The 23249-nt window shown below is 36.2% G+C and overlaps 2 protein-coding genes across 2 annotated transcripts; one reads left to right on the plus strand and one right to left on the minus strand.

The window, feature by feature from the left end:
* The first annotated feature begins 1239 nt into the window (after window positions 1-1239).
* LOC113358741 (squamosa promoter-binding-like protein 3) lies at window positions 1240-5150 on the plus strand. The gene is made up of 5 exons (XM_026602396.1): window positions 1240-2158; window positions 2330-3135; window positions 3466-3602; window positions 4012-4233; window positions 4377-5150. Exons 2-5 carry the CDS (start codon window positions 2417-2419, stop codon window positions 4814-4816), a joined length of 1518 nt encoding a protein of 505 aa, XP_026458181.1. The 5' UTR covers window positions 1240-2158; window positions 2330-2416; the 3' UTR covers window positions 4817-5150.
* Window positions 5151-6384: 1234 nt separating this feature from the next.
* On the minus strand, window positions 6385-9333 carry LOC113358742 (ranBP2-type zinc finger protein At1g67325-like). Its single transcript, XM_026602397.1, has 10 exons — window positions 9173-9333; window positions 9008-9053; window positions 8734-8852; window positions 8186-8462; window positions 7915-7997; window positions 7767-7818; window positions 7537-7646; window positions 7321-7345; window positions 7077-7231; window positions 6385-6844 (listed from the first exon to the last, which is right to left on the minus strand). The coding sequence occupies exons 1-10, from the start codon at window positions 9179-9181 to the stop codon at window positions 6842-6844; spliced, it is 879 nt and encodes a 292-aa protein (XP_026458182.1). The 5' UTR covers window positions 9182-9333; the 3' UTR covers window positions 6385-6841.
* Window positions 9334-23249: the final 13916 nt, after the last annotated feature.

Genomic DNA, 23249 nt, shown 5'->3' on the forward strand with positions numbered 1-23249 from the left:
TTCTTTTATTAAATCCATACCAAGATGAACTTGAAACAAAAATTTTGGTAACATGTGTTGGAATCTTGCAACAATTAACAGCACGTTAGATGTATCAAAATAATATGTAAAGAACAGAATCAAAACAACTCAATCGAAACAATTTGACGAGGGCAGAATCACAAGTTGTCCTTAACAAATTAGTGCGCGGGTATACTCGAGATGAGTAATGCTAAACCCCTCACGGCGAAGATGTGTCCAGGATAAGGCTGCCCGATATAACTAGAGTTAGCACAACGTAATTTACCCAATCTTGAACTTAACAACAGGGATTGGAAGTGAACACGCCGCGAATAAAAAAACACGAAGAAGATAAAAGAAGACTAGAAAGTAGTCATTTCTGGTGTGTTTTTAAAAACAGATTTCCGAGTTGCATTTATAGAAGAAGATTACTTGTAAATCTAGTTAGGTTTATGGTTTCCGTATAAAACAAGTTTCTTGTAAAACAATTCAAAAACGAATAAAGGAATTCTCCTATAAATAAAACTCTTAAGAAAATATTTTTGAAATTAATTCCAAGATGTGTCATCCTCGCTTATAAGCTCCTCTAAGGTTTCCACTACGTGGGACTAAAACTTGTGTGATTAAAAACTCATTTTTCTCCAACAACATGTTCCACTTAATATCCCTACCAAATCATAGTGCACTCCGATAGACGAAACATTACCATCTACCAAATTGTTATATGGGAAAATGGTATGGTATCCGAGTCAGTAGTGTGTCACAGGGGTTGAAATTTCCCTATTATTGACCTTGGATGGAGAGAGTTGTTTGTACATGCCATACTTGTTACCCATCCCTAAAGGATTAGAAGAAAAGACAAAGCATTTCTCCCAGAAATCCTTGTCGATGATGGAGAGACTGGTGTAGGTTTTTCCACAAGTCTCCAATCACTGAAAAGCATTCTTTCTCATATTTCACTTTCATTCTCTACCGTGCAGTATTTAATCTCTACAGTCTTTTAGAAGAAGATTGATTGAAGAAGTGAGTGTTTTTTTAATACCAAGAGAGATACTTCCCAGTACTTGACTCCATTTCCTTCCTCCCTCCATTTCTTTTTCTCTTGCCCCCACAACACTGTCTATCCCCCACCCACCTACACATTCTAGCAGCATTAAAAAGCATTCATCCTATATTTTTCTTCATTTTTTTTTTCTTTCAACCTTTTCACACCACAGTCAAAAAAAGACTCTTCTTGAGATCTAGAATACTACTGTGTGTTTTCTGTACTTTGCAAGTGATGAGTTTGGTAGTAAATTTCTGAATATGGTAAAGATTTCCTAGTCTTTTCAGATGAAACTGGGAGTCTGTAATTAGATATGTGTGTACAAATGTAATGTAATCTCCTGTTATTTATTTTTACTGAGAATGAGTTGTTGTGTGACACAATAAAAGTTGGTTTTTTCAGACATAACTTCAGTTGTCTGTTTCCACCAGGCTTCAGAAATAATTGGGGATCAAAAAGCAGATTCCAGAAAGAAAAAGAAAATAAAAGAGTGTGGGTCTTGTGATAACAAAAGCAAACGCAATGATGTCAATGGATTTGTCTTGACAAAGTGTGGTTTTTGTTGTTAGCTGCTGCTGCTGCTGGTGGTGGTGGTGGTGGTGAGAAAAGGGTTAATAGAGAAAGGAATGATCTTTGTCAAAGTAAAGGTTTTTTTTTTTTTTTTTTACTGGGTTGATGAAATTTGTTAGGTTGTGATATCATGGGTAGACAAGAGAAAAGGGGGTTCATTTAGATTAGCTAGAGAAGATTCAAAGTCTATATGAAGAAGAAATAGGAGTAGAGATGAGAAAAAAATGAAAAAATGGCCACATGGGTTTATCAGTTAAAGAGACATGACCTTTCACAATATAGGGATGATAGAGAATTTAATCTTCACAAGGGACCACTTAGATTGATGGGTTGAATTTATATTTATTCAAAGAAAAAAGAAGAAAAAAAAAAACAACTCAATTTACTTTTGTTTTTCTTTAGCTTTTGTTTGGATCTTCTGGTTGTTTGGAGTTAGGTTTTAAGTTTCCAACACCTGATACTACCAGTAACTAGTCTTCTGGGTACACCATTTCCTGCTTGTGGTTGCTGGAGCTGCTGATGATGAATTGATCTCTAAAGGAGGTAAACATATCATTAACTTTACTGGTATCATGTCAAATTTGTTTCCTTTTCTTCACTTGTGTTGTCAAATTTATAGAATTTCTTTGGTTCCTTGCTCTGTTTCATTCTTCATTTCATATATGTTTTTCTATTGGGTAGTCATGTATGTTGGATCTGGTAATATGTGTACAGAGAAGACGGGACCGGGGACGGGTATGCGTGTGTGTGGATCGATTTCCGTGGGAGTAAGAGAATAGGAGGAGTTTGTGAAATCTTTACATGAGTTCTTGTTCAGTGATGGAGTGGAATACAAAGACTGCCTTGCAGTGGGATTGGGAGAATTTAGTCATGTTCAGTGGGAAAGTAAATGAAATTCCTAATAAGACTTCACAGCAACCTACTGATTGGGGTGTTGAAGGAGACGGCGGGGGGATTGATAATGGGTGTTTCTATTCGCCGTCTGGCGGTGGGCGAGCTGGTGGTCATTCTGGGTCTGATTTGGGAAATGGGTCTTCTTCAAAAAGTTCTATTTCAGCATCTATTGATTCTTCAGGGAAAGTAGGAAGTAGTAAATCCAAGTTTAACTTCGACACAGTCGAAGATTCTACTAACCATCCTGCCAGAAAGAGAGAATTAGGTAGAGTTGAGGATACCGGATCTTCTCCAACAGTAGGGGTTTCAGTAGTAGGTTCTGGTGAACCGCTGATAGGTTTGAAGCTTGGCAAGCGGACTTACTTTGAAGATGTTTGCGCTGGGAGCCTCGTCAAGCCCTCATCTTACACCGTCACTCCAGCGGCAACCGCCACTGCTGTAACAAAAAGATCCAGGGCCTCATATCAGAGTATGCAGACCCCAAGGTGTCAAGTAGAGGGTTGTGATCTTGACCTGACATCTGCTAAAGATTACCACCGGAGGCACAGAGTCTGCGAAAGCCATTCTAAATGCCCCAAGGTCATAGTAGCTGGTCTGGAACGCCGGTTCTGCCAGCAGTGTAGCAGGTGAGTCTCTTTCAACCATCTCAGATTTGACCTGCAAGACTTAGTGTAGTGGAGCTTATAGATTCAACATTCAAGGGAAAAAGTGCTGCCTATTCCCTTGATTCCACCGAGCGTTCATCAGGCTTGAACGTTGAATTTTGGTGACGTGTCTTCCCTTGAATCTTGAATCTTGGAGCTCCACTACACTAAGTCTAAGCATTTGACTATTCTGTTGTTTTTCTTACTTCATCTGCTAGTAATTAGTATTGAAGTTACGACAACATGATGAATTTCTTGTTAGAACATTTTCTTTTGTTTTGACAATCATCCTTGTCTTTGGAATTCTTACAGGTTTCATGATTTGGCGGAGTTTGATGAGAAAAAACGAAGCTGTCGCAGGCGACTCTCCGATCATAATTCACGTAGGCGTAAGCCACCACCAGAGTCGATCCACTTCAGTACTGGAAGGCTGTCTTCACCATTTTATGGTACTAACTTCAACTGATCTTGATACAAACATCTTATGTTTCTTGAATATCATCCTGTGTTTTTTTTTATCTTTCTCGTTCACTTGTTGATTTTCACACTTGGCAGTTGTACTGCTGCTTCGTTCTTCTAGACATACTAGATTTTGTTAGCATTTGGATTGCAGCCATGTAATCCGTACACTCTGTCATCCCTTTCCCAGTTTTGATTTCACAATTTGCGTCCTAGTCAGACTAACCTCGGCTTGTAGCTCCCTTTTTTAGCTCAGGCAGGCCCTGTCAGTTGATAACGAAGTCTCTGCTAATAGTTTATTGTTAATATAAAGTCTATTTGATTATCTCTTACCAAAAATACACCATGAACTTTTTTCGTTTTACTAAATGTCGTATGTTGTATGCACCAAATTTACAGATGGGAGGCAGCAGATGAGTTTTATCTTGAACAGAGTCCCACTTGTTCATACAACATATCCTGCAGTAAACCCTACGTGGGAAAGAAGAACTGCGAAACCAGAAGGCGTTGATGCACATCATTCCCCGAACAATGAATTGCTCAATTCCATTTCTTCAATTCATCGCGACTCTGGTCGGCTTCTGTCATTCAAGGATACCAGTGTGGAGGTCGTCGATCAAGGTTTTACTTCCCTCCTTTCTTCAGTGAACAGTTTTAGCATCATCTGAAAACTTTTGCCCTAAATTAAGCTTTCTAAGTTACTGTGTACAGCAAAACTTGTCTGAGACATTTACTTTAATGGAATATGTTTGTTTTTGTTGCAGAAGGATTAGAAGCATCTACTTTGGCTGCGTCTAACCTGGATCCAACTACGGATTTTCGACGTGCTCTCTCTCTTCTGTCAAGAAATAGCTCCTGGGATTCTAGTGGGACTGATCATCCTGAACCCTCTTCTCTCAATCAGCTCATGCATGCAAACCACACAGGTATAGCGCAGCAGCAGCCACTACAGAAGCCAGTGATACAGCAATCATCAGTTCCACATGGATGGCCTACTGCATCAACAACGGAATACTGGCATCCAAGCCAACAACAACAACCAACAGTTGCAACCTCTCATTTTCAAGAGCAGCAGCAACAGCAACAGCAATATCCAAACAGTTCTCAGTCTCAGAATAACAACAGTAGCTCCCATTTCCAGGAGTTTCAGCTGTTCAAAACACCGTACGAGAATGGATTTTACTCCCCAAATCAGTTAACTTGACTGATTGTTATTGCCGCCGCAGCACTAACCCATCCCTGAAAATAACAGTATCACCTCTACCACATCCGAGGTATAATCAGTTTGGGTTTCTATATTTTTGTATTAATCTCTAGGAAACTCCGTCATTGGCTCATTCTATTTTGTTATTTAGCCATCAAAATTGACAGGCAACTTATTCATTCCGAATTCATCAAGGTGGCCTTATGGTCTATCTCGTAAATATCATAGACCACCGTCCACTTTAATCTACTTTGTTCTGATTTATGTATGATTTCAAATGAATATAACCTAACCTTTCCCAAAGATGGGAGGCTGGTCAGGCAGGCCTTTTACACGTTTCCTTGTGTGTAGTCCTAATCAGTTCCAGATCACTAGAAAGATTTTACTTTTTCTTTGATAGCCAACATATGAATTTGAGATCACTTCACATGAGATGAAGTTATTTGTACTTGGTCCAATTGGCCTCCCTAAAGTCCTCACCTTTCTCTAGACCATGATAACCTTTCACAACTGTCAATCCCTTGGCTTTTTACAAGTAAACAGATCGTTCACATGTCGACTGAACACTGAACATTCACAAAAAAACACACACAAATCAAACCCACAGTCGCTGTATCTGGCTGACTTTTTGTTAGACCCCCAAGCTAATGGTGGGACAACGATCCAAAGTACTAGAGTGACAAGTGATAAACGAAACAGAGATGAAAACACGCTTTGTGGAACAGTTTTATTATACTCCAAACTGGCAGGGACATAAATATGCAATACCTTTTGGGTAGCTGCTGGAAAATACAGAACCTGCCCTTCGGAATACAGCTCATCACAAAACAGAGACCAACAAACTAGCAGAAACAACAGTAGAAGCAAACAAGTAAAATAAGCCTCTTTGAGAAATATATATAGAGTGATTGGTTGGGCCATCCATGATGGTGTGAATGGTGTAACATTATTGGTTTGCACGCACCGGAGACGGATTTGGCAATAATATGGCATATATGCCACAGCATATGCTATACTTCAAACAAACTCACATGAGGCTCAAGCCAAGAATGAGCCCCTCCCATACTCATACTAAGATAAGAGTATCTGATACCAAGCTCCATCTAGGATATCTTGGCAAATTTTGGCTTTTCAACACGTGCTAAACCTAAATCCAGAGCTACTAGTACCATAATTATAATTATAGCTTTTACCGTGCACCACTGTGGATGGTCTTATAGTTCTACATAATACAGTAGACCCAGGGAATTCTTTTCCCCTCTCCACTGAGTATAACTTGATGGGACACTTGGAATAGTTAAACTAATCATAGGAAAACATTTATCAAACCAGAAGGCGAACAAAGAAAAAGTACTTTCTTAGGGTCAATTACATTAATATACTAGTCCTGATGCAGGTGAACAAAATACGGACAGTTCTCCTCTTAAATGGTTTGCAATGGTGAGCCAACCTTGAAACATAACTCCAATTGTTCGGAAGTTCAAACTTCAATTGCACTAAGTTGTTAATAACAGAAACCATAGAGGGGAAACCAGACTGACCTTAGTAGGTTTTCTACTTGTAAAATATAACCACAAATGCTTTCTAGACAAGGAAGCATACCAAACCAATTAATAGTCGAAAAACGTAGTTTCCACATACAGTACCTTCCTGAAAGTAAAACCCAGAAACCAAACTACACGAACTTGTTTAACCAAATAAAATGTCAGCAGATTGGACTTTAGCTAAGTAACAAGCCAAGTCCAACAAAAAACAAGAATCATAAAGACCATACCCACACTTTTCCAGGAAACTAGTAAACATACGAGGATATAGTTGCTAAATAACAAATTGACACACAGATAACGAGAAGGCAAAGCAACAAGACGACAAGCGCTGCAACATGACGACGACAATGACTGACTTTCAGACACCATACTGAGCAACGCTGAATGACGACGACAATGACTGACTTTCAGACACCATACTGAGCAATGCTGAACGACGACTCTGGACCTTCTCAAACCTCAAAAGAGGTTCTAGTACTCACTGGAACAGTAGACAATGATGAACATCAATTGATGAAGTTGAAAGAAACCTTATGCAAAAAAATATAATTACAGGAACAGAAGAGGGCAATCCTAGCGCATAATAGAAAAGAAAAAGTAATACGAACTAATATAATATACATTATGATGTGCACAACAGTTAATACAAAAATTTGCCGCTTTAACCAACAATTAGTCATACAACAACAATATAGACATGTCTCAAAACAAACCTGATCATCCTCCTCAGATGCGTGTGCCACAGGGGAGTTGTTCGACTCAGAAGGCTTCTCAGCCCCACAGTTCTGTCTATTGCACTTGGCTCTAAACGGGTAGTTTATGTTGTTACATTTCCCACATTTCCAGCTCCCTTCTGGCATTTTTTGCTCTGCGGGATAAGAATATATACATATCAGACCCAAATAACAAGTATTAGATCAGAATAGAAAAGACAGGATCCAAAAAAAAAGAACTTACTGGAGTTTTTGTCTGACTTAGAAGGCTGCACCAAAGATTCAAGAGTTTAGTAGAGAAAACATGAAAATAAACAAATAAATACAAAAGATCATATAATCAGCTCACAAGCCTGCCCACCCCTCTATTGTTCTCAAATCTCATCCCAAACAAAAAAGACAACGAGGTCTTATAGCACAGACTGGAAGGAAAATAAATAAATAAAAGAACAGCACAAACCTGTGATCCCGGTTTAGGGGTACTGCACTTTCTCATGTTGCAAACTGTTCGAAAAGAGAAATTAATATTTCCGCAATTTGGACAGGTCCAGTCACTGTCGCGTGTCGAGTCTACACAGTTTCGGCAAAAAAAACAAAATGTTGGCGGAGACATCAGCATGAGATAGGGCATGCTCTGACAGCAGAAAATTAAGCAATACCATTTACCATAACAACTTTATAAATGCTTACCGGCTGACTTTCTTGGAGGATTTTCGTCTTGAAATAGCCCTGGTCTTGAACCCTACACAGCCCCAGGCATCAGTTCATTGCCATGTAAGATAATTATCGAAAAAGTTGAAAATAGGATTGAAAGAAGAGTGACCAATCAGGTACCCACCATAGTAGTATGACCCATTGGCAAACCCAAACCAAATCTATCCATTATGGGGGGCATTGGGTACATCCCACCTGACATCCCACCTGAGCCGGACAAAAAGACAACAGAGAACGACAATGATGAGTTGATGAACAGCGGAGAATGACAACGACGAGTCGATGAACAGCGGAGAATGACAACGACGAGTCGATGAACAGCAGAGAATGACAACAATCCTAAATAAAGTATTACTTTAGCATGACAGGAAGAGGAAAAACAGAAAGGGTTTTACCTTGTCCCATCATAGATCCACTGGAATATGGTGAAGGTCCACCAGACAAATGCATCGGTGGATAAGGGCTTCCGCCAGAAAGGCGGTTGCCATACTCATAATGATATGCTGAGCTTCCAGAGAAGGGAACGTCATAAGGCGGAATAGATGGTCCGTTGAACACAGATGATCCATATGGTTGCATATTGAGGTACATTGATGAGGGGGCACCAGATCCTAGATATGCAGATGCTGAAGAGTAACTTGAAGGAGCTTGAAGAGGCTTTGCAGCAGATTTCTGGTGAGAGAGAACATTATTAGTAAAACGAACCAAACTAGGCTGTCTCATCAGAACCAGAATCTTCCATTATAACCATTAAGGAAAATTGTTCCAAACAAAAGAAATGTGCAACAAAAAGATGAGAAAACCCTCGAATCAGACTTGAACTCGAGGTATAATAGAAACAAACTAAGTTAGCTACAAACTCGTACTAAGTTAGCTACAAACTAAACTAAAGCATTGTAAGTTATTCATTCATTAATTCATCAGGGGAATACAAGAATCTCACCGCGCTGTTGTGATCAGCTGGTCTGGACTGTGTACAGTTACGCATATTGCAAGTAGTTCTGAATGAGAAATTAACATTCCCGCAACTTGGACAGGTCCAATCATCTTCACGACGACTACCTAAAAATTCAACAAACAAATTCATCCCAATAACTCAAAATCAAGGTCATGACTACCCAGGTAATCAATCAATCATAACACAATAAACTACCAATTCTTATCAATCTACAAAACCCTAATTATTCAGAATCAACAAAAAAAGAGAGGAAAATTACCGTCTGTTCGAGCACGTTTAGCTGCTGAAGAATTTCTGCTATCAGTCTACAGTAAAGAACGACAAAAATCAAAAACGATTAATCAGAAACCCTAACATGTAAAATAGGAAAAGAAAGCAGAAAATTGAACCTAATTATCTCCGCAACGCCTGAATATAATCTTACCTGAGACATGATAAAAGAGAGAGCGATGAGGTTGAGAAATTCTTGTTGGGATAGAAAGAATCGAAGAAGCGCGGAAGGTTTGCCCTAAAACGAGAGTTTGCGCCGCCTAGCTAAGCTATGTATATTTGGTTGCAAGATCGTTTTGTTATTACCTTTTTGCTGTCCATACTTCTCTGCTTTAATCCTTTAATGATATAGTATATATAAGTCGGTCTAAGTTAAGTCAAGTCAAGTCATGTATTTAGCTCCCTACAATGTTGAGAGCTATTCTTTGGCGACTCATTAACTTGAGTAAATCAGTAGTCTTCTTCAACAAAAAAGCCAGTGCTATCCCGCATGACAGAACCATCGAATTTGGGGGTTAGCCCGGTTAGCCAGGAACCTGACTCTCAAGTAGAAGGTCAGCGTATCGAGTCTCCGCTCACGAGTTTGAAGATCTCATGAAATACTCCTTTTATGTAAATTTAGTTTAATTTAAGTTGTTAATGTATCTTCTTTCCTATTAAAAAAAATCCCACACTGTCGTGGGAAAGCAATATAAGCTAGCACGTTTTCGGCCATTAGATTGTAGATTATATCTTTCTAGGTGTATGGGCGGCTGTTATAAAAAGAAGTAATTATAAAAAAGTTCTTGTAATAAAATAAAAATTATCTTTTACTTACAGTTCGCTTTCTCTTTGCATTGATATTCCCTATTTCTGTTCCGCCACTGGAGAACTTCTAATCTGCTATCCATGGTTATTGCAAGAACTACACCATCCTATCATTGTACTTAATAGTTTTCATTGTCGTCCTTCAATTCCTCTCTAACTGAAAAGTTATTAAGTCTTGAAAGAAATTTTTACATAGAAACAAAAATCCCTAATTTGGGTCTCAACCCATTCATGCAAAGGCTTACATGAAAGAATCAATAACTTTATTTCAGTAGAACGGAAAATGAAATATTTCATCATACATAATCCCAAATTTTAGTTTTTGATTTTTTTTTTGTTTTTTCTTTTCGACTGGACTACCAGTAAAAATTTGTCATTCAATCAATAGATCACAGGTGAATACTTAAAACTACCTTTATGGTCGATTTTAACAAATTATCACGGTTATTTCCATGCAAACAAAATAACCGTAGTTTTTCCTTTTCTCTTCTAGTTGCAATGAAAGAAAGAAGAAATTGCAGAAACAAAATGTTGTTCATCTTTCTCCTGTCGTAAAGTGGTCGGGAGTTTAATCATTATGTGAAAATGTTACTCACTCTGTTCATCTTGTATGGAGCAATATAAAAATACTGTGATTTCTAATTACAGTTGTATCTGAAAAAGCGGGGGTATAACAACCACACCCAATATTTCGTTCGGCAATCTGAATAGACAAACTCCAATATACTTTCAAGAGAATCAACTAGACAGTTAGACTCAATCTAGAGAAAAGTATATCAAAGAGTTTTATATCTCAAATCCTTAATTCAATCTGCAATCAACAAATAGGAATTTGCGAGCCAGATTGAATAAGAGAAATAACTTGAAAGGTACCAAAGACCAATATTCAAGTGTCAATCAATTTATATCAACAACCAAAGGTTGGATTATCTAATTGACTGATCTTAACGCACAACCTGTGATATTTCTATTATATAAAAAAATATGATGTGAAAAATAAATAAAACAGACACCAAAAAAAATTTTAACGAGGAAAACCGAAAATGCAGAAAAACCCCGGAACTTAGTCCATCTTTGAACACCACACTGTATTAAGCCGCTACAAACACTAGCCTACTACCAATGAACTTCGGACTGGACTGTAGTTGAACCCTAATCAATCTCATACTGATTCAAGATACAGTTGCGCTCCTTACGTCTCCGATCCCATCAGGATACTACGCATTTGATTCCTTTAGCTGATCTCACCCACAACCAAGAGTTGCTACGACCCAAAGACGAAGACTTGATAAAGAAATCTGTCTCACACAGAAAAGTCTATACGAATAGATAAATCTGTCTCCCACAAAAATACCTACGAGTTTCGTTCCGTCTTTTGATAAATCAAGGTGAACAGTAACAAATTGATATACCGGACTTATATTCCCGATGAACATCCTAGAAATATCAATCACCTCACAATAATCTTAATCGTATGGTAGCGAAACAAGATATTGTGGAATCACAAACGATGAGACGAAGATGTTTGTGACTAATTTTTATCTTTACTATCGGAGATTAAATCTCAATCCAATCTTAGAGAAGATAGTACTCAAATACGATAGAAACAACAAGATCAGATCACGTAACTACAGAGAAAATAGTTGGTTCTGGCTTCACAATCCCAATGAAGTCTTTAAGTCGTTAACCTACATGGTTTCGTGAAAAACCTAAGGTTAACGGATAATCGAATCTAGATTATACAACTAGTATCACACACGAGGTGTGGGGATTAGGTTTCCCAGTTGCTAGAGTTCTCCTTTATATAGTTTTCAAATCAGGGTTTGCAATCTAAGTTACCTTGGTAACAAAGCATTCAATATTCACAGTTAGATGAAAACATGATTATATTCAAGCTAATATCTTTCAACCGTGAGAACGAACTTAGATTGTTATACACAAATGAAATGTACCCTCATTTAGGTTTAGTAACCATACCTAAACGTGTACACCATGTTGGCTCAACCGTGGTTAGCTATATGACACTCTCATAACCATAACTAGTTTAAATGACTCAAATGAAACCAGTTAAAGAGTTGTTCAATTGCTATATTCTCATAGAAGTATACAAGAACGCAATTGAAGCAAAATCGATTTGATTCACTCGAATCAATTCATGAACATTATAGCCATGGTTTGCAAAGAATGCATTCCTTAATATATAAATGTATTAGTTCATGAGCCAACCGATTTTAGAACTTTAACCACTCAAGTATGCAAATGGGTACGCATACTTAAGTAGTCGGTCTGAGTTTGGGTTCGCCAGTATGCAAACGGGTACACATACTTAGTACACTTCCAAAACCTAGCAGAAATTCCCGGACATATACCTTACGTAAGTATGCGAACCGGTATGTGTACTTGTTACACGAAATTTCACAACTACAAGTACGCATACGGGTATGCATACTTTAGTCCCGGTCATGGATCACATACATGCAAGCATGCGCATTACGTTTATAATCCAATGATGGTTGAATATTTAAAAATCTTATTTCAATCATTGAAACTTTCTTAGAGGATGACAATAGACGTTTTCACACACTATTAGTATGAAAGCAATTTTCAAGTTATTGAAATAATCATAACGAAACATTCCAAGTCTACACCAAATGATTGTATCACACAAACCATGTAAGATATTACTCGGCGGTTTTCACATGTTCATATTTTGACTTTCGTCAAGAATATAAGATGAACTTGGTTGAAGCGAAAGCTTACCAACACATATTCCGAGAAATATGTAAGTGAGTTAAACTCAGCTCGAAATCTCAAATGTGTATAATCGACAACTATATAGTAATACGACTTTTGTCTCAATATAGGAAATATAGTAGAAATAGACTTTCCAAGTGATAGATGAGTTTTAGTCTCCACAAACCTTTTGTTGATGAAGTTCCACAAGCTCTCCTTAGTAGTTCTTCGTCTTCAATTGATGAACTTCGTGAAGTCTAACGTTCAACTAAACAATCTATCCTAGTCCGAGACATTACTATAAGTAGACTAGAAATCAAGACTTATAGTTTTGATCACTAACATTGACAAACAAGCTTGAGATAGCAACGCTTGCGAGTTCGACCGAGCAGTGCTCTAACAATCTCCTCCTTTGTCAATTTTAATGACAAAACTATCAATACATATGGATTACAAAATAAATGAACTTTGTAGCTTCTCATCCAAATACTTGATCTCCTTGGTACTTCAACATTACTTGAAATCTTCGTTACTTTCAAGTAATCCAATGATTCCAAATGTGCTCAACTCAGCATCATAGTTGTTGAAGATCCGTAGCTATAACAATGAGAAAACAATTGCTCTAAATCATTGTTATACAGTGTCATAGTATCATTACACATCATCAAAGTTCAATTGTATCACATCTTTGACAACAATACTATGGTGATATGTATCACTTCCCCATAGTTAATACTTCATCTCACAATGAAAACCACTCCCCCTTACATAAATATCCGTAAACCATATGTATTTGTAGTATGAACTACACATTAATTCTCTCCCTTTTTGTCAATATAAATTGGCAAAGGTGCGAAAAATAGTGGGATCCTCATGAAATTTTCATAGATATACTTTATAACCAAAAGAGAACAACATACCAACTTGTTTTGATGATTTTACATAGTCGAAACTTAGTATATTCATCAAGGAGTTTATAAAGATATAAGATAACCCCTACAATATTCCACAGCCGCACTTCCCACAAAGAATTATATTCATTCATGTTCTTCATTTTTAGACTTTTGAACTACAGTTACCAACAGCAAGGGCTATTAGCTACCACATAAGGTTGGAAGTACAGTTTTGATGATCCAATGGTCAAGAATTATTCGGATTATATGAAATGGTATTCCTCGAAACTTATGGCATCAGCCCATGAAACAGGGTTTCTTCTACAATTAAAATAAATCTGCAACATAAATAAATTTTAGGTTTTTTATGGAACTTTTTAAGTTTACATCCTTTTTTGAACTAGAGAGAAGAAGTAACAAAGATAAATCCGGTTTTTCAGTGATTCTAATTCTAATTCGAATATCTTATTTCATATATCTAAACAACTTTTAATACTCTTTTATAATGAGGTTGCCAATTATGGATTTCCGATTGCAGAAACCAAGGCGTAGGTATATCCTCTCACAAAACTCATTTTTGGGAACCATGTTGGTGTTGATGGAGTTGCCTTCGGTAGTAGATTTACCCTTGATGTATTTTTTAGAGAGGGGTGAAGATAAATTGCATTACTCTTTTAGTCCCAGCCATTTTAAGTATATAAATTGGATTACTTTTTAAATCCCCGCTCTAACTAAACATTTAGAAAGAGCGGAAAGGTTCGACGACATCGAAACTTGGTGATGGGATGCGTCGAGCAGTTAGGCCACACACTCAAGGTAAATTTTGCATATCACATTTTTTTATTTTGCTGTTAGGTCGATTTTTTTAGTCCCCAACTTTCATTCAATTTAGTTATCTTTAAGAAATTCAAGGTTCTAATTAAGAAAATTTGAACATTTTTTGTTGTTAATGTATACTCGGATGAAAACCCATATTTTAGAGATTTCCATGTCCGTCAATTTTTACATGTTTTAGAATGTGATTCAAATGGAAAATTTTATTTACTTTTTGATATATATAGTCATCGGTGATTAGTAATATAGCCTTATGTTTCCACTGATTCCCTACAAGGAACACTTTAATACATCCGTTGAAAAAACAGTAATGTCCCAATGACCATATACATTGTTGGGCATGGTACAGGTGGACGGAGACTAAAATAATTTTGAGGTGTTTTTAAGGTAAGAAGGGCCACACAGGTAGGGACAAATTTTGAGGTTTCAAGGGTCAACCTGAAAAAGGGTTCATGGGTTTATTATCTTTCAGGGAAATTTTTTGATAAAAACGACCCAACTATTCAGATAGATGAGCAATGTAGCATTATCTTTCGGGGAGATCCTAATGGCAAGATTTCAAATTATTGTGCTGGGGAAAATGATGATTCTGGAGGACTATGAAGCATTGTTCGAGAAAATCGAGGACATGAAGCCTGTATATGGAACACCACCACCAAGATAAGATGAGCCTGATGTCAGCACTGAGATTGTGGCTGACAAGTTAAACCACTGACATATGCAATGGTATCGGCATATCAAGTAACAGAATCAAAGAGGGACCTAGACTAATGATACCAACATATCGGATGGGGAACATTGATGTTTTACTTTGGAGCGGGGACTAAAAGAGTAACACAATTTACCATATTTTAAGTTTACATTGGTTTGTCCAGAGAGTCCTTACTTTTTGTTGGCTTGAACTTGCTTAAGTCTATGTACGTTTGAATGTACTTTCCGTTTCACCAATAAAATTATGTGAGTATGTTCAATCTACTTTTTTAGTCCAAGAGTTTTGGACAGTCATGTTGATCTGTAATAAAAGACCCTATTAAGTTAAGCTACACCCCACATGCGTGGCACTGGAACCATAGATGTTTAGTTTTTAAGGGACTATTTTGAGAACACTAAAAAAAATTAAAAAAAGATCATAAAAGGAATCAAGGGATAAATCAAGATCCGTGCCATAACGGCATGGGGTAAGCCATATTTCGGTCCTATTTACGATAGGGACAAACTACAATGAATCGAACAGCAACAACACCATGACTACCATTCAAAGGAATCAGGAAACCGCTTCTACATATGAACAAAAACACAAAATGTCAATTGCTATGGTATGTGAGAAGAAATTGAAGTCCGAAATTGAGGTATGAACTAATCTATTAATCTATTTACCAACTACCAAAATTTGATTTGGTGTTATTACAGGTAGGGGATACATTGACTACACTGGCGCAAATAACTCAATTCTCCGATGATTGGTGTTGCATGTACTGTTCAGAATGCAGCCAGGATTTCGAGGAAATAAAGCACGGGAATCAGTGTCCAGAGTGCTTTAAATACATTAATTCAATCCCAACGTGATATTCACGTTCTTTTACTTTTTGTATTAAAAAAATAAACATTACATAATATCGACATAAAGAAATTGTTATATTAATCAACACTTGGACAGATTGCGTTTGACAATGATTGTTATATTGAATGATGATTGGTCTTTGTCCCGTCTCTTGTTTTTGAGTATTGTGCTCCGTTTCATCACACTTGTTACACTTCTTGGACTTGGGCACTTGGATTCTTGGAGTACTACTCGTATAAGCTCATTTGTATCTTTTACTAGGCATTAACCCGTGCCATAACGTCACGGGCCTTGACGTTGGTTAATGTTGAATATCGTACCAATTGTGTCCCGAAAACTTATCAACTCCTTCTGATGCCAACACCTTTAGAAGATCCTTGACAATGTAAAAATTATTTAACCCATTCGGTCTCTTCCCTAACATCCTTTAACCTTTCCCTCAGTTGGAACTGTTCTTTACCAACCCTTCATTTTGAATTACTAATTGTCAAATGCAATTCAAAAGTATAAAATCTAATACAATAAGAGGATCAATAACTAATCAGTATGCGCGCCTAACTCAAGTAACATCTCTTTGAAAAAAATTATTTAATGTATATAACATATCATTTGGAAAAAAATATCACTTTTGAAAACTGAAATTCACAATTATATGTTCCAAAAAAATGGAAAGTTTTACGCTGAAGTAACTTTCTTAAATATATGCAGTATAATGCCATATATTCTCCGTGTTATTTGTCGCATCATATTGTTGATCTTCAATTCCCAAGAAGATATTTCCAAACCATAATATATGAACACTTACGTTTATCATCCATCGTATCAAGTCTAAATTTTTTTGAAGATACAATTTGGACTTAATCCTCATCGATGATAATCGAAGACATCATAGTGATGCCAAAACAACACCAAATTAGTTTGTATTTTTGTAACAACGTATGCCATCGTCCGCCAGTGAAATATGAACCTTAGAAACCAAAAAGACTTTAGCGAAACTGATTCAGAAATATTATTTTCGTTATAAGTTGTTTAGAGAATCCACAATACCTTCTGCGCTCAATTCTGCTTAACATTCAGAGTTTACATAGTTCGCGGATTGTAGAGCAGTTTTAATTGTGATCACGTGATGATTATTTTGAATTAAGAATATTAGTTACAGCTTTCGCGAATTAAGAATATTAGTTACAGCTCCTTGATTATTTCCCCCATATCCGGTTTAATAAATTTGTATATATATAAATATATATTTTAATTAATACCGCCAATGTTTTTATAGATTTATTGTTCTCCCAATATATTCCCAGTAAATGCAATAAATACTAACATAATCAGAAAATATATATATATATATATAATCTTCTATCTGAAAGATTATATAAAACGTTCCCAGGTTTTATATAATCTTTATATTGAAACAGAATATAAAGGAATCTTCATAATTAAAAGAAATTTAAAACATAGATAACGGGTAGAGATACTTACAAAGTAGTCTTTTATTCCTTAATAGATAGCACACCAAACAACTTCAAACTCCCACTTAGAACATGAAAACACTCACAAACTATTACTCTCAAAGCAGGAAACACTCAGAAACTTTCACTCTCAAACTTATAGACAATGACTCTTGAGAACTAAAAACTTTCCCTTTCCATTAACGGGTATTTATATAGGGGAAAGTTTGCAAGCAACAAAAGAGATAAGATTTTCTTTTTTGAGAATCCTATCTATAATTACAACAACCTATAAGTGGTAGTCAAGTGGAAGACATATATAAGGTGGAAATCTTAGATAAGATTTACCTTTTTTCTTTTTTGGAAAATATTAAACATTTTCACTTTTACTATTTTGAAGCAAATACGTGTCCTTGATGATTAGTGGAGTCGATCCTGCTTCCTGTTGATGAAAAGATGACCATTTTTTTTTTTTTTTTTTTGCCGGAAAATAATTAGAATTTTCCTATCTTCTTCGAACCATTTAAACCCTAAATCATTCCCAAGGCAATCATCACCATTTGCATTTAGGTCTTCTGTATTTTCCGATTTTATCTCTTCTTCCTCAAAGGTTTTTGACGAGGACGGTTGGGAACCCAAATCTTCGTTATCAAGTGCCTCCAAAATCTACTTATTAAATTCTTCCTTTGACAAGTCCCCGTGCCTATGCTTTAGTGCGAGTATGTGGGTTGAGAATTCCATCGGCATTGAGGTGGTTGATGCCGATACCATAAGCTGAGCTGCAACAAACTGCATGTTAAATGTAGATGGTTGTAGATGTGCTACATTATATCTATCCCACCATTTGATATATAATTGCCTTTCTAAATAAGGGATATAATCCCAATCAGGATCATTATCTTGTGGAATTGAATAATTCCATCTTAGAATCCATGGGATTTCATACAGTATAAAGAACCACTGCATTAATCTTCTTATATCATAAGATTGGCTATTAGCCTTGATAAACTTATTTAACATATTTACAATATATGCAGGTAAAATCTCCGGGCATGGCCCCCAGCTACTTAGCCATGCTCTAAACCAATTTGGTAGCTCTTTGATTGTATTGAGTTTAAAACCAATATACCAGGAATGAGAGAATCTCTGAGTTTGATAGAAAAAATATGTGTCCATGCTTTAATATAACTAGTATAAGAATATGATCTCGGTTTGATATGGGGGTGATCATTGAGTTTTTTTAACCCATGAGGGTTCATTCCCCAATCTCGGTATGATAATACCTTAAAAATAACAAGCTTGGAGAACGCAGGAGGACCATTACCATTACTGTTGGCCGTGTTATGTGTTAAAAGGATAGATCCTGTCTCTATGAGTATTGTTTCATAAAAATCTCTAGTTTTACCATAATGTGGTAAAATGTGCTCTTTTGAGTACATGCTTGCAACTTCTGCAGGATCTCTGTTAGCATGTTCTGTTTCTACCGCTAAAAGCGGTATTGATGTGGACATTATAAATGCCGACTTTTCTTCTGAAGAAGAATATTGTTTTCCCTTATTTGGGTTTCCTTTAATCATAATAGGATTACTTTTGTTCCTTTTATTAGGAGATGGGTAAGAAAATTGAGGAGCCTTTCCCCTAGTTATCTGGCAGTCCATGCTTCCCCTGCAAAAATTCACGAGTCAAGAAATCAGATAGAGAATTAGTTTCACCTTTTATATATTCAATTTTGAAATCAAACGCTGATAAAATGGCTTGCCATCTTGCAAAAATTTGCCGAGAGGCTAAATTTTTAACATCCTTTACCAATACTTCCTTAGCTGTCTGACAATCCACTCTAATAAGAAATTCCTGGTTTAACAAATCACTTTCAAATTTAGTAACACAATGTATTATTGCCAATATTTCTTTTTTAATGGTTGAGTAATTTTGTTGTGCCGATTTCCATACACATGAGGTGTATCTTACTAATTGCTCTTTATTATGAATCCTTTGTTTAAGGATTCCTCCATATCCGACATCTGAAGCATCAGTCTCAACTATTTTGTAGGCTGTTGGATTCGCTATAGTTAGGCATGGCAATTCTTTAGCTTTAGATTTGATTTTTATAACAGCAGTTGTATGCTCACTGCTCCAATTAGCAGGGTTTTTCCGTAATCTTGCATATAGAGGTTTGCTATCCTTAGCTAAATCCTTATAAAAATATGCTACATAATTTAAGCTTCCTAAGAATCTTTCTAATTGCCTTTCTAAATAAGGGATATAATCCCAATCAGGATCATTATCTTGTGGAATTGAATAATTCCATCTTAGAATCCATGGGATTTCATACAGTATAAAGAACCACTGCATTAATCTTCTTATATCATAAGATTGGCTATTAGCCTTGATAAACTTATTTAACATATCTACAATATATGCAGGTAAAATCTCCGGGCATGGCCCCCAGCTACTTAGCCATGCTCTAAACCAATTTGGTAGCTCTTTAATTGTATTGAGTTTAAAACCAATATACTAGGAATGAGAGAATCTCTGAGTTTGATAGAAAAAAATATGTGTCCATGCTTTAATATAATTAGTATAAGAATATGATCTCGGTTTGATATGGGGGTGATCATTGAGTTTTTTTAACCCATGAGGGTTCATTCCCCAATCTCGGTATGATAATACCTTAAGAATAACAAGCTTGGAGAACGCAGGAGGACCATTACCATTACTGTTGGCCGTGTTATGTGTTAAAAGGATAGATCCTGTCTCTATGAGTATTGCTTCATAAAAATCTCTAGTTTTACCATAATGTGGTAAAATATGCTCTTTTAAGTACATGCTTGCAACTTCTGCAGGATCTCTGTTAGCATGTTCTGTTTCTACCGCTAAAAGCGGTATTGATGTGGACATTATAAATGCCGACTTTTCTTCTGAAGAAGAATATTGTTTTCCCTTATTTGGGTTTCCTTTAATCATAATAGGATTACTTTTGTTCCTTTTATTAGGAGATGGGTAAGAAAATTGAGGAGCCTTTCCCCTAGTTATCTGGCAGTCCATGCTTCCCCTGCAAAAATTCACGAGTCAAGAAATCAGATAGAGAATTAGTTTCACCTTTTATATATTCAATTTTGAAATCAAACGCTGATAAAATGGCTTGCCATCTTGCAAAAATTTGCCGAGAGGCTAAATTTTTAACATCCTTTACCAATACTTCCTTAGCTGCCTGACAATCCACTCTAATAAGAAATTCCTGGTTTAACAAATCACTTTCAAATTTAGTAACACAATGAATTATTGCCAATATTTCTTTTTTAATGGTTGAGTAATTTTGTTGTGCCGATTTCCATACACATGAGGTGTATCTTACTAATTGCTCTTTATTATGAATCCTTTGTTTAAGGATTCCTCCATATCCGACATCTGAAGCATCAGTCTCAACTATTTTGTAGGCTGTTGGATTCGCTATAGTTAGGCATGGCAATTCTTTAGCTTTAGCTTTGATTTTTATAACAGCAGTTGTATGCTCACTGTTCCAATTAGCAGGGTTTTTCCGTAATCTTGCATATAGAGGTTTGCTATCCTTAGCTAAATCCTTATAAAAATATGCTACATAATTTAAGCTTCCTAAGAATCTTTATAATTTTTTTTATCCTTGATTTCATCAGGAAATTTATCATCAAAGGATATAGCTAGGGCTGCACATGGGTCGGGTTTGGCCTCACCCGTCACCCAACCCACTGATGGTGGGTAACAGAAGTTGTCACCCGCAACCAACCCAAAATTACAATGGGTCGATTTTCACCCGACCCGAATTACGGTGGGTTGGATCGGGTGGGTGGTGGGTTACCCACCATAAAATATAATGAACATTACATTAAGAACCCAATTGAAATAAGCCAACCCAAAATCAATCTTAGGAAACAAAACCCTAATTAGTATTTACAAATTACAATGATTCCTAGTCTCACCTTTGGTTGTTGGTTTACTGGTGACGATGTTGATTGATTGTTGCTGGTGATGCTGTGATTTGATTTACAAAGCGAAGAGAAAATGAAAAAATAAACTGAGCCTCTGAGACTGCCGTTGAAGGGAACTGATTGAAGACTCTTCAGTGAAGAGAAGCTACCGATGATTAGGTTTAGGCATTATATATTATCACTTCAATGTATGTCGTTCATCTATGATAGGTAATTTAAGGGTTAGCATTAATTTAGAAATATTTAGGTGGGTGAGTGGGTTGGGTCGGGTGAGGGAAGTTGTCACCCACAGTCGATCCACCATACGATGGATTTTGATGTTGTGACCCATAGTCGACCCGATCCTAAATGGGTTGGGTCGGGTGCGGGTAATATCAGGCGGGTGTGGGTTGGGTTGGTGGGTTGAGTCGGTTTTGTGCAGCCCTAGATATAGCCCGTTCTATAGGTATTATAGTACCTTTATTAATATTGTGACCAAGGAATCTAACCTGGGTTTGAAATATTTTCATCTTTTTTGCAGATACCACTAATCCGTCCTGTTTTACTATTTTGAGGGATATTGATAAGTGTTTAAAATGTTGCTCAATTGATTCAGAATATATTAATACATCATCAATGTATACAATTGTAAAAGTTGAATAAGAATTAAATATGTTATTCATAATATGTTGAAATTCTGATGGAGCATTTTTTAAACCAAATGGCATAACATTCCATTCATAATGTCCAAAGGGAACTGTAAATGCAGTTTTATACTTGTCTTTTTCTGCGATTTGAATTTGCCAATATCCTGACTTTAAGTCAAATTTTGAAAATATGACAACATTATGTAATCTATCTAAAAGATCTTTTTTATTAGGAATTGGATACCTAATCCATCTTAATGCTTTATTCAAAGGCTTATAGTTGATGACTAATCTCGGAACTCCTCTTTCTAATTCAGCTGCTTATTCTACATAAAATGCAGGACAACTCCAAGGAGAGTAACTTTTTCTAATCAAACCTTTATTTAGTAAATCTTTAATTTCAGATTTACATATTTCTAATAATCTATTGTTCATTTGAATTGGTTTGGCTTTTGTTGGAATCATTTTTTCAGAAAAATCTGGTTCATAAGGTAATTCTACTATATGTTGTTTTCTTTCCCAGAATGCATTTGGGATTTCAGCACAAACTTCTTTCACTAGAAGATCATTAAAATCATTGATTTGTTTTTGGAGTTTTGGGCAATTTAGTTTCTCTTCTATTTGCTTATATTGAATCTCCTCTTTTAAGAAGAACAAAAAATTTTCTTTGTGCTTGATTTTTTCTTGAACCTGGTTAATAAATTTTTGCCTAGGTTCAGAGACAAATTCAAATAATATTTTATGTCCCTGAATGAGGGCTTCAATGCCCGTATTGTTAATACTTAACGGGTATAACATATTCAAGAATGGAGTCCTTAATATGCAGGATTGAGATAAATTCTTTACCATGATAAATGGTGTCGCTAGACAAATACCATTATTACACACCGCAACATCAGATAATTTGTAATTAATTATCAATTTGTTTCCATCTGCAGTATTAAGAACTTGGGTTGTTTTGCTAAAATACTTTGTGGGAACTAATCCTTCATTTAAGCAGTTTAGATCTGCACCCGAATCTATGAGTGCCATAGTTTCAAAACGGTATTCTTTTCCTATGATTAGGGTGACTAAGGTGTACCATTTTTGAGTGATTACTTTATCTATTATATTAATGAATTGCATGTTTTCGATATCCTGGTTATTAGTAGGTGATTCTGGTTTATCTATATGTGTAGTAATATGAGCCTGGTAGTTTTGTAAAATTTCATCAAAAGAGTTTTCCTCTTGTGAGTCATACTCACAGTCTACTGTTTTATGAAGTTCCAATATCTGGACTCTTTGCTTAAGACTTCTTAATTCTTCTTTAACCTGATTAACTTCTGCCCTAAGATCATTGACTGATGGTTTTTTTTTAATGT

This window comes from Papaver somniferum, chromosome 3, assembly GCF_003573695.1.
Source record: "Papaver somniferum cultivar HN1 chromosome 3, ASM357369v1, whole genome shotgun sequence".
Classification (NCBI taxonomy): Eukaryota; Viridiplantae; Streptophyta; class Magnoliopsida; order Ranunculales; family Papaveraceae; genus Papaver; species Papaver somniferum.

What these genes read in the sequence shown, in the direction of transcription:
- LOC113358742 (XM_026602397.1), bottom strand. An exon ending in TGGATCTATGATGGGACAAG is followed by an intron (nt 7,998 to 8,185) that starts GTAAAACCCTTT and finishes TGTCCGGCTCAG; the next exon opens with GTGGGATGTCAGGTGGGATG. An exon ending in CAATGGGTCATACTACTATG is followed by an intron (nt 7,819 to 7,914) that starts GTGGGTACCTGA and finishes GGGGCTGTGTAG; the next exon opens with GGTTCAAGACCAGGGCTATT.
- LOC113358741 (XM_026602396.1), top strand. Translation starts at nt 2,417, where the DNA reads ATGAGTTCTTGTTCAGTGATGGAGTGGAATACAAAGACTGCCTTGCAG. An exon ending in TTCTGCCAGCAGTGTAGCAG is followed by an intron (nt 3,136 to 3,465) that starts GTGAGTCTCTTT and finishes GAATTCTTACAG; the next exon opens with GTTTCATGATTTGGCGGAGT. An exon ending in GCTGTCTTCACCATTTTATG is followed by an intron (nt 3,603 to 4,011) that starts GTACTAACTTCA and finishes CCAAATTTACAG; the next exon opens with ATGGGAGGCAGCAGATGAGT.